The sequence below is a fragment of the Pseudonaja textilis genome, chromosome 2, assembly GCF_049901715.1.
Source record: "Pseudonaja textilis isolate UNSWEBS1 chromosome 2, rPseTex1.2, whole genome shotgun sequence".
Taxonomy (NCBI): domain Eukaryota; kingdom Metazoa; phylum Chordata; class Lepidosauria; order Squamata; family Elapidae; genus Pseudonaja; species Pseudonaja textilis.
The window spans coordinates 108110746-108122890 of NC_141991.1; the positions used below are offsets into that span (position 1 = coordinate 108110746).

Consider the following 12145-nt stretch of genomic DNA (forward strand, 5'->3'; position numbering starts at 1 on the left):
GATTAATATTTTTTAAAAATCATGGATTGTCCTGCAGTTCGCTCAGATCAAAGAGTAGTCAACATCTAATTGATGTCTTCTTCCATGCATTCATATTTTGGCATTATTTCTTTATCATATCTGATAAAATCTCCAAGATTAATATCAGACCAACAATCAAGAAGTAGACAATACTCCGACCAAGGAACTGCCAAATAATCTAATAGTAAACAACCAATGAATCTCCAAAACCCCTTCCCCAACACTGACAGGGCAAGCCACTAAAATATAAACTGAGAGCAAACCCTACTCTTCACTAACAATGATGATGTTACCTAATTTGGATAATGAAATGTCTGCAAGAAAACAACCAAGTTCAGTTGAGCACCAAGGACCCCTTCAAAATCAGCTATTACCTACAAAAAATATCTGCTGCAACAAAAAGATCATTCCCAAAACTAGTATGGTAGCACTTTGGGTCCTCTTGCAACAACATTAAGAATCAAGCTGTTGAAAGTCTCTTGCAGGAGCTTTTGAAAGTATTCAGTTGCTGATCAGAAGTGTTCACAGCTTACCTGAATTTGATTCGTGGTTGGCACTTGGGTCCTCTGGCTTTTCCTTTATTCTATCACTTTTTGAAGAGGAAATGACTTTCTTCAATGGAATTGTTTCAATTCCTATATAAAAGAAGAAGTCCAAGCATGGATCTATGTTTTTTCTTATGACACTCATGACTGTATGACTGTAACTTTGTTGCTTGTATCCATACAATTTTAAAATTGACTGTTTCCTAGTATGATTTGATTGCTTATTGCACCCTATGGCTATTGTTAAGTGTTGTATCTTATGATTCTTGATGAACGTATCTTTTCTTTTATGTACACTGAGAGCATATGCACTAAGACAAGTTCCTTGTGTGTCCAATCACACTTGGCCAATAAAGAATTCTATTCTATTCTATTCTATTCTATTCTATTTCCTAGCATCAGTCTAAGCAAAATCTGCAAGAAACCAGAGTAACAGAGATTGAAAATGATTTAAGAGACTGATACAGCTAAATTTTACTTTTTAAAAGTGTATGGATTATGGACAGTCAGAAGTAGACTATGTAGCTAGTCCTCAATGTATAACCACAATCAAGCCCAAAATTTATGTTGCTAAGTAAGACAGTTGTTAAGTGAATTTTGCCCTATTTTATAACTTTCTTGCCACATTTATTAAATTAATCACTGCAGTTATTAAGTTAGTAACATGATTGTTAAGTGAATCTCCTTCCCCATTGACTTTGTTTGTCAGAAATGGCAAAAGGGAATCACTTGACCCTGAGACACTGCAGCCATCATAAATATGAACCAAATATTAAGCGTCTGAATTTTGATCACGTGACCATGGAGATGCCACAACGGTCATAAGTGTGAAAAATGGTCACAAGTCGCTTTTTTCAGTGCCGTTGTAACTCAAATAGTCACTAAATGAACTGTTGTAGAACTACCTGTATATAGGGGGAAAGAACTGCACTGAGACTTAGATGCCACTACAACAAAGGAAGTCTTTAGCAAACCAAAGATTTAGATTATTCCAAAACTGAGGTCTCTAAATTTGGCAACTTCAAGACTTGTGGACTTCAACTCTCAGAATTCTCCAGCAAAGGTGGCTGGAGAATTCTGGGAGTTGAAGTCCACAAGTCTTAAAGTTGCCAAGTTTGGAGACCACTCTTCTAAACCATGTAAATATATCAGAGAATATGACTGGAAATATTTTTTTTTTTACTGAATCCTAATCGTCGGACAATGGACGCACAAAGCTGGTTTGTCATTAGAAGTCCTCATCCTATTCCTGTTATCAATATTAATTTCTATTTGAAGAACTGAAAAGAATTAATCACATCTCAAGAATTCATTCTTATTCTTACAAAAACTTTACTTGGAAGTATGAGAAGGCTGTAACAAAGATCTTCTTGCATTAGTATTAAAAAATAAAGATACGACAATCTGGGAGGGACATTAGCTTACAACTTACCCAGTCTCTGGAAGAATTCTATTTTCTTTTGAAAAGTCCCCCTAGAGAGGGAATCTACTCTGATGTCGACAGGCACCTCATCTTCCAAAATGTGGATCTACGACATACAGCAGAAGGTGGGTTAAAATGTGGGTCCTTGATTTCTTCTTTAGAGAAACAGCTAAACAGCTAAATATACTTCTAGATCCACTTTTCCCAATCACAGATGAGTAATAAAAATACTCATGGAAAGCATTTGATCAAAACATATTAGCAAACTTGAAGGGAAAAAAAATAGAGGCTGTCTTCTCTAATATGTTCGAATCCTGACAGAGATTTCACTGAGCTGGTTTTGGGGACTCAATTTTTTCCATATTACTACTGTTTCATCCTCAGAAGAATCTTAAACTCCAAGGGAGATATGCCTGAGCACCTTTCTCCAAGCAGATGGGTGCTTTCCAAGGCAATTCTATCACCTATCAAAAATTAAGCCTATTTTTTACAATTAGAAAATGTGGGAGTACACCTAAGTCTATGAGTGTAAGTAACAAAATGATCTTCTATTAAGGAAAATCCCTGAGGACATAAACAAGTCTATAGAGATTCTCAGTCATCCAGGCCATGCTTTTCCAAAAGGCAACTGGACTTTGCTTTTCCTTGAATATTTTTTTGCTTCTCGTCTAAGAAGGTTCTTCTTCAGTTCACTTCAGAACAATATAAATTAAAACAAGATGTCGGAGGAAATGATTCTATTCTAGCCTTTTCTCAGTTAATTTTATGGTACATTTTATGTATTTGCACATTTAATGTACTTATGTTAGCTCAAAGAATAAATGGAAGAACTTAATGCAGGCTTATTTTAACAACAGAAAATGGATTTACCTTATCATCTGATGTGTGTAAGATTTGAGGCCAAGTCTTCTAAGTTAAGAGCAAATATAATGGCAGAAAGCTTGAACTTCATTTTATTTATTTCATTTAAATTTATTAGCTGCCTAACTACAGGGGACTCTGAATAGCAATCTCTCTCTTCTTTTCTCTTTAAACCTTGGGAGCTGGGCAGAAATCCCATTTTTTCCCCTTGTGAAATCAGCATTTTGTCCCATAGCACTTGACCAAATCAACAAGCAGAGGAAGATATGAATTATGGACTACCAAACTACAAAGAATAATGACAGGTTATTTTTCCATTCCATTGGTTTTCTTTTCCAGTCCTACAAACCTATGTAATTTGTGACTATATGACTAGTTCAATTATTTAATACAAGCTGATAAATAGCCAGAAATTTAAAACTGAATACATCCGAATACACACTAACTTTCAAATCTATGATCAGATATATTGGCAGATAACTAAAATGAGATGACCTTATCTATGAATTCTGAGTTTCTTGGAATTCAGATACAACAAATATGTATCTGGGGGGATGTCATGTTCTATACCACATAAAATGAAGTAATAGGATTCTTTCCCTCTCTTCCAACATGCAGACTCAGTGGAGTATCATCCAGAAAAAGAATTCTATTAAGGAATACTCCGTACCGGGGATCGTGGGGGAGGTGGAGGAGAAGAAGAATTTTGCTTTGGTCTTGAAGATTCAGAAGGCTGTTCCTTTATTGACACCTTTTCTGATCTTGAAAGTTCAGGAGGCCTCTTGAGGAGTAAGGTTTCCTTTGGGCTTGAAGATTCAGGTGACCTGCTCTTTCTTGGCCTCGAAGCTTCAGGTGATCGCTTCCTTGGTGAGATTCGTCTTGGCCTCGAAGCTTCAGGTGATCGCTTCCTTGGTGAGACTCGTCTTGATCTTAAAGATTCAGGTGAGCTTTCTGATGATGATGGCCTTCGTCTTAAATGTTCAGATGTCCTCCTCTTTGGTGATGCTCGTCTTGGCCTTGACAATGTAGGTGAATTGTGAGGTGAGGGTTCTCTTTGTCTTGAATATTCATGTGATCTATGTGAAGATATTCGCTTTGGGGGTGAACGCTCAGGAGATCTATACTTCTTTTGCCACTGCTGATCCTGTTCTGACATTTTCATAGCTTGAAGTGTCATCTGCTGAGCCTACAAAATCAAATTCATATTTTGTTGCTCCTTATTTAACTTTGCAGATTTATATTCACCAACATTCAGATCTCCGATTACTTTTCATCATAACTGAACTATGGTTTCACTTTTCATGTTTTAAAATTTTCCTTTTGCTCGTTCTCTTCACGTGTTTCTCCTCTACATCTATTATTCTCTAATATCTCCCACCTTGCTCTTAAGTAAAGCTTAACACAAATACAATGAATACAGCAGCCTACAACTTAAGACCACAATTGAGGCCAAACTTTCTGTTGTTAAGTAAGGCATTGGTTAAGTGAGTTTTACCCCAATTTATGACAATTTTTGCCTCGGTTGTTAAGTGAATCACTGCAGTTGATCAATTAGGAACTGTGCTGTTGAGTGAATCTGGCTTCCCCGTTGACTTTGCTTGTCAGAAGATCCCATAAGGTGGGTCACAGGACTTTGGGACACAGCAAAGGTCATAAATAGGAACCAGTGGCCAAGCACCTGAATTTTGGTCACATGGGATCATGGGGATGCTGCAAAGGTCAGTCATAAGTCACATTTTTCAGTGCCATTGTAACTTCAAACAGTCATGAGCCAACTGTTGTAAGTCAAGAACTATCTGTAAATATGGTACCACTGGCATATCTTTAATTCATGAATTCACTCATTTGTACATTTCAATCATGCACAAATTTGGCAAAAAAAAACAACCTTCCCATGAGGCAATTTCTCTATATTGAACCCATTCCCTAGTACAGGTAATCTTAGATTTACAACAGTTTGCTTAGTGACCATTCAAAGTTACAACGGCACTGAAAAAAAGTGGCTTATGACCTTTTTTCACACCTATGACTGTTGCAGCATGCATGCCCATTGTCACATGATTTACATTGGGATGCTTGACAATTGACTCACGTTCATGATGGCTGCAGTGTCCTGTGGACACGTGATCACCTTTTGAGACCTTCTGACAGTCAGAGTCAATGGGGAAATCAGATTCACTTATCAACCCGGTGACTAATTTTACAACTGCAGTGATTCACTTAACAACTGAGCCAAGAAATGTCGCAAATTAGGACAAAGCTCACTTAACAAATTTCTCATTTAGTAACATAAATTTTTGGACTCAACTGAGGTTGCACGTTACCTGTAGTAGATGCTCAGTCATAACTTGGCCCTTTGATGCACCGCATTGCGCAAGAAATGATTTCTTCAGATTGTTGTGGGAACTGGCAAACTAGGCATGACTCCCAGCCAAGTCTATTCCCTGTCTTGCGTACTCTTTCCCTCTAACCCTGTCACGTACCAGAAGCAGGGCTTGTTGGTTGATGACTGATTGTTGCTGTGCTGCTGCCTGGTTAGGATCCACTGGAGGCATCATGGGCTGAGTCATCATCATAGCTGAAAGCAAAAGGGGGGCGGAATTCACCTAGAATCACAATGCATATGTCCCCACACGCTGTTAAATGCACAGCAATTCTTGCATAAGCTACAAACAGGAAGCTTTCACTTGAATGAAAAATGTATAAGATGCGAACGCTGTCCAAAGTCCATTGGAATTGGCAGGGGGGTAATAAATTCAAATAAACAGTTTAAAAGATGATTGCATTCCTAGAGGAATTATCATGGCCAGAGGATAAGAATGAAGAAATTAATATTATAATTGGATGAAAAACAAGCAGTGGCTTCTTCTTATAGTGTTTATACCAAGGGTGTCAAACTAGATTTCTTTGAGGGCCGGATCAGCATTATAGTTCTCCTCGGTGGGTGGGCCGGCCGGGCTGGGGAAGATGGGACAGATGTCTCCTGCAGCACTCTGCCAGCCAAAACAAGGCCTCCCTGTGCCCCATTTTGGCTGCCAGAGGCACTGGGGGCTGCTCCTTTGCTATTTCCAGGCCAGCCCGCAGGGCCTGAGTTTGACATTCCTGGTTTATACCAATAGTAAGCAGATAGCAACTGAAACCAATCCATACTATGAGACATTGATATTTCAGGCTTAATTATGGTCATAAGTCTGCTAAACTGATGTTTATCCACTGGCAGACTATCAGGGATCGTGATAAACAAGAAGCATAGCCCAATTTAAAAAAAAAAAAAACTACACACATATGTACATCAAAATTACATTTTGAGGATGATTTAAGCATGTGTCAAATTATAAAAAAGTATTTGCAAATAAAATATTTTTTTATAAAAACATGTTCATAATCATGCAATTATAATGAGGGAAGCCAGTAGCAAAGAATGGAACTGACAGACAAAAATGCAAAAATGCATGGGTGTCAAACTTCATACGCAGGCCACACCCACCCCAGCTTCACAAACAGGGAAAACATCGTGATACGTCACATGACAGCAATGTGACAGTGTGAATTTGACACCCATGCTTTAATCACTTGCAATGTGATCATTTAATGCTGGAAAACCTAACATTGTTAGGAAGATTGTGGGCTTCTCCCAGGGGCTGGGCTTTTTCTTCTCTGCTGGGTTTCATCCCACCTGAGCCCTCACATTCTTGTGTTCTTGTTACCTGGCATTCCCGGCATGGTGGCTGGCATCATTCCTCCCATAACTGGCATAGATGGAAAAGCTGGCATAGTCATCATTCCAGGGTAACCTGATGGATGGAGAGAAGAGAGTCTGGCCGGTTATGGCTCCCTGTTTTGGGTTGCACAAACCTGGATGACCGCTAGATTGCAACAATATTCTATCCTTGTGTTTGTCTGGAGTTTTGCAGGCCAGATCTGATGGCCCTAGATAAAATCCAAAGCCCTTACGCCACAAAAGATTTTAAGGGTGATAAGCAGCACCTTGAATTGCATATGGAAGCCAAACAGGAACCAGTGCAGCTTGCAAAGCAATAGAGGCACGTGAGTCTAACGCAATCTCTCTACCACCGCTCACGCAGCTGCATTTTGGATCAGCTGTAGCTTCTGGGTGGTCTTCAAGGGAAGCCCTGTGTAGATTATTCACTGTATTTTATAATACTGACATACCGCTAGTTATATTATTGTTATGTATGGGAACATATGTTTTACCTTTGTAAAAGATACATGCAGTTACAAATACATTTAATAGTACAAGCGTTGTAACATTTTTTTTACATTTCCCCCTCTAAAGGAATTATATTTGAATATATTTGTATTTGAAGCATATGGAATTCTATACCACAGTTTTTAGAGATTTTTCATGCTGTCCTTGTACAGTTGTTTTCCTTCCCCGCACTCCCCACCCTTTCTTTTTTTAACCTCCCTAGATGCAGGGAGAAATATTTAGACTAAATATTTAAATTAATTATAAATTAATATAAAATTAATATAATTTAATAATCCTCATCCCAGAAATATTTAGGTCAAATAATCCTCATCCCAGCAGTATGGATAATAAGCCTCGATTCCAGAATTGCTAAAAACCAAAAAGAACAGTTGCAGGAGCCACCACTATCCTACCAAGTAAGTCCCTGTTGTTCTCCTCCCCGTATTCAAACTCATACCTGAATAGACTCCTTGATTCATAGGTCCAATTTTCCCACCTCCTTTCATACGACCAGTCAGGCTTGCCTCACTTTCCATATCCTGCAGAGAGGCAGGGGGAAAAAAAAAAGAGATATCAACATTTAGTTTCAACTCTAGCTACTCCTGGAGATCATATATGTTTGGCAAAGAGGCAGTGATCACAAACACCACCATTGTTCTGTTCTCGGTGCCCACTGGTATCAGAAAGTGATGTATGAGGGACAGCAAAAAAAACCTTAGATAAGATTAGACTTACTGACATATGAGATCTGGAGCCAGCATGTAACAGAGGTTTAAAGAGGCCATCCACGTAGTGATCCATTTCTCTAGAGGGAGTTGGACTATTCATGATGTCTAATTCGGGAAGGGATAAAAACAATCCTTGTTAATCAAAGAAATAAAACTCCTGTCCATCTCCATTACTATCCCTTGCTCATTTCCTTCATCTATCCTCAATGCATTAGTTGAGTATCTCCCCCTCCTGCCCAAGGTCCAAATATGGGGAGCTTTTGTGGCTTCAGGACAGTAGTGGGATCCTACCTTAGTCGATACCAGTTTGGTGGGCGATCACATGTGCATGCATGCGCACCCCTAATGTGCGCGCACCTAACAAGCCAATCAGCTGACAGGATGAAGAAACGAAAATCTAGGAGTGACCCTCCCACCCTCCCATGCACTTTTTGGTCTTTTATCCTCTCAGCTCTTTGTCGGAGGCTTCTTCCCCCCTCCTCTCAGCTGATGGAGGCTTTTTTTTTTTTTACTACTGGGTAGTAACTTTTACTACTGGTTCAGGTGAACTGGGACGAACCAGTAGTATGCCACCACTGGTTCAGGATGCAAAGATCAATTTCTCCCCAGCATTCTCAGATGCCTTTGAACTCCTGACCTGAGATGAAGACTCACCTGGATGGACTGCCTTGTTAAACGTGGGAGGCAGGGGAGGTGGAGGGAAAGAAGGGGCCTTAAAGGTCGGTGCAGGAGGGATATCCAAGCACATCCTATCAAAAAAAGAAATAAGAGTGGGGCCTCAAAAGCAGAGAGTTCTGGGGATACAAGAGAGAGGTTGCTGGGGACAGGAGGTAATCAGGCAGCCACTTACCTGTTTGGAGAGTTCTTTTGAAAGTAGCTCACATCCCTCTCCGGGTGAATAGGATAATTAGAGGAGGACTGAGAAGGACAATTTACTTCCTCCATTTCACCAATGAGATCCAACACAAAGTCACAGCCTGCTAAATCCTGCCAATTGTTGCCTGTGAACATTGATACGGACCATCCGCGAGGGACTGTATCCAGACCTCTGAGATCAACAAAGAGAGGAGACATAGTGTCACAGGAAGTAGCAGAGGATGATATGAAGCAGTGAAAAGGACCAGGAAGATGGTCTGAGTAGGGAACAGGGAGGAAAATCATATGTTCCTCCTCCAGCTTCTGTATTTCTTAAAGGTAAGGTCCTCTTGCACTAGCGCTAGTTGTGCTAGTTGTTTCTGGCTCTAGGGGGCGGTGCTAATCTCGGTTATAAAGCCGAAGAGCCAGCGCTGTCCAAAGACGTCTCTGTGATCATGTGACTAGCATGAATAAATGCCGAAGGTGCATGGAACACTGTTATCTTCCCACCAAAGTGGTCCCTATTTTTCTACTTGTATTTTTACATGTTTTCGAACTGCTAGGTTGGCAGAAGCGGGAAAAGTAACGGGAGCTCACTCCATTGCACAGTGCTAGGGATTCAAACTGCCAACTTTTCTGATTGACAAGCTCAATGTCTTAGTCACTGAGCCACCACATCCCTTCTGTATTTCTTATGTGCTGGTTAACACCTCACATAAACAATATGCATAAGAATATCATAAGAAAAGCTAATAAATTTCAGGTTATCATAGGGCATATGCAACAGAGATAAGAGTTGGACTTTTGAAAATTAATGAATAACCTGAAAGAATATCAAATCTCTCACTGCAGAAGAGTCATTACTGAATAATGAATAAGGGCCATTGAATTCAGAGGCGATTGTTTCAAGAGTAAATGAAATAAACATTATCATTTTCCTTCAAACTTCTGCTTTTTCAAGTCTCTGAACTATCTTGCAAAGTAATAAAGGATATGTTTGTAGATCATTTGGATGAGTCTTTAAAGAAACGGGAGATCTCTGCTGGTGATTAGAAATTCTATCAATGAATACAGTCTTTAGCTCTGGTGGACATCTAAAAGCAACTAACTGGGTTTTTTGAAAAAAGAGGCAAATCCCAATTTCTCTTTGCTTTTAGATTACCTTGAGTTCAGGATCCAGCCTGCATATTGCTCTCCTGTGGTCCAAGATTCTACTTCTGCTGAAATCCTCTCCTCTAAACCAAAGAAAAAGAGAGTTTAAAAACCATGAACATAACCTATAAGAAAACCTTGCTATACTGTACAATGCCTGCCAGCTAGTCATATTTCTTTCCTATTCTCCCTGCTCCCCAAAATATATTGTTTCATATATATTGTTTAATTCTGCAAGGTTGGATTCTTCTGGGCACCTCTCTAGTAGGTACACAGGAGGCCATCCTGATAATGGAAAGGACGGCCAAAATAAATGGGCATACAGGTTGCAGTGTGAGCAGCTCACTGTAGATGTGAGATTGACAGCTTAATGTTACATATTTATTCTGAAATATTAAAAGCTCTGCTTTTTTTTACTCCTGTTTTTACTCCCTATACCCTCAATTTTAAAACATACAGCAGACTGAGGTTCAACTGTTATGTCTCTTTCTCCAACCTGTCTATCATAGAGGACTGAGAGATACTGATTTCATAGTGATACAACTGGATGACTCCTGTATTGTAATGGCCCAGTCTGTTCTCAGGCCCTGGATTTCTGACTTTGCTCTCATGCTAGCAATGCACTATAACTGTGATGGCAAACCTATAGCATGTGTGCCAGAAGTAGCACGCAGAGCCATCTCTCTGGGCACACCAGCCATCAACTCATTCCTCTTCCGGATTCCAGCATGCACATGGATGCTGGCCAGCTGGTCTTTGCACATGGGAGTGCCAGAAACTAGAAGAGCAGCTCCCTGGCATGCATGCATGTGCCAGGAAGTTGAGCTTCCAGTTTCTGATGCGCCAGCTGGTCTTCATGCGCGCATGCATGCCAGAAACCAGAAGATCAGGTGGCCGGCGTGCATGCACACACTGGAAGTTGGAAGCTCAGCTTCCCATTGCACGCATGCACCCTGGGGGAGCTGCTCTTCTAGTGTCCGGTGTTCTCCCGTGCGCACGCTCCCATTTTGGCACCCAGGGCCAAAAAGGTTCACCAAAACTGCACTATAAATTGCAGTGGGACAGGAAACCTTTGTCTCCCTGTAGACCCAAAGAAAAACAATGGAACATTTTGTACGAAGGTTTGTTGTACTTGCAGTCTTGCTAGTCAGACTAAAACCTTTGGAACAGAGAGCTTCAGTATATTCCACATACAGTTCCACAGTTCACTGGTTTTGAAAATGCTACTCCCGAAAACATAAAGCTATAAGATAAGAAACAATGGATGGAAACTAATGGAGGAGAAAAGCAACCTGGAATTAAGGAGAAACTTCCTAAGTGTGAGAACAATTAACCCGTGGAACAACTTGTCTTCAGAAATTGTGTGTGCTTCATCACCGGAGGTTTTAAAGAAGAGACTGGACAGCCACTTGTCTGAAATGGTGTAGGGTCTCCTACTTGAGGAAGAGGTCAGATAGAAGACCTCCAAGATCTATTCTCATTGATTCAGAGGTGGTATTCAGCAGGTTTTGACCAGTTCTAGAGAACCGGTAGCGGAAATTTTGAGTAGTTCGGAGAACTGGCAAATATCACCTCTGACTGGAGGTTTTACAGCATCCTTTCTCTGCCACGCCCACCAAGCCACACCCACAGAACCTGTAGTAAAAATTTTTTGAATCTCACCACTACATTGATTGATTGAGTGCTGAATTGGAGAGCAACGATTACCTTTATAAGTGCAGACTTCTAGCACCATCTTTCCTTTCCTCTGATTGGCAGTCCACTCCAGGCGGGTGGGAGGGAAACTGCGGGACAGCTCCAAGTAACTCTCCATCTGCTTCATGGAGGTTAAGAGTTTGCGCTGGCACATTCCGTTGTAGCCCTCCAGACCATGATCTGACACAAACCTACATCCCAGCAAATGAGGAGCCTTCAGTAACCACTGCTGCTATTTCAATGCTTCCCGAAACCCAGCAAGGAAAAAGCCCCACTTCTTACTTCAGCAGAGGCTTCTCCAGAGCTGGTGAAGGTGCGAAGGCACTCAGGAGGGTAGCCATCAATACCCAGCCTCGTTGGCATTGCTCCAGATCTGGGTTTTTCCACAGCTGGGTGGCCACTTGGCTCAGCAGTTCATCGCGTAGTGGGGCGCTGGCCACTCCCCGGCTTGCTATGTAGTTCCCTAGAAGCTGTTCATGGGTGCTCAGCAAATCCCGGTCATTGATGAATCGCAAAATCTGCAGGAAGAGAAAGGGATGTACAATAAAAATAAGGGGCACTGATGTCAGATATGGATGGAAAAATCTCATCTCTGACCCCTTCTTACCATCCTTATAGGAAGTCAGGGATAGGTTAGTCCCTGGGCACAACA

The 12145-nt window shown here is 40.8% G+C and overlaps 1 protein-coding gene across 1 annotated transcript in view; it reads right to left on the bottom strand.

Moving 5' to 3' along the window:
- MYO15B (myosin XVB) overlaps positions 1 to 12145 on the bottom strand; it is a 62176-nt gene that overhangs the window by 32965 nt on the left and 17066 nt on the right. The window contains exons 6-17 of the mRNA XM_026702167.2: positions 11776 to 12011; positions 11506 to 11684; positions 9809 to 9881; positions 8642 to 8839; positions 8446 to 8540; positions 7799 to 7896; positions 7521 to 7602; positions 6558 to 6644; positions 5334 to 5428; positions 3521 to 4036; positions 1999 to 2095; positions 555 to 656 (exon numbers count right to left, since the gene is read on the bottom strand). Of these exons, the coding sequence (XP_026557952.2) occupies positions 555 to 656; positions 1999 to 2095; positions 3521 to 4036; positions 5334 to 5428; positions 6558 to 6644; positions 7521 to 7602; positions 7799 to 7896; positions 8446 to 8540; positions 8642 to 8839; positions 9809 to 9881; positions 11506 to 11684; positions 11776 to 12011 (1858 nt within the window). The remainder of the gene's footprint in view (positions 1 to 554; positions 657 to 1998; positions 2096 to 3520; positions 4037 to 5333; positions 5429 to 6557; positions 6645 to 7520; positions 7603 to 7798; positions 7897 to 8445; positions 8541 to 8641; positions 8840 to 9808; positions 9882 to 11505; positions 11685 to 11775; positions 12012 to 12145) is intronic.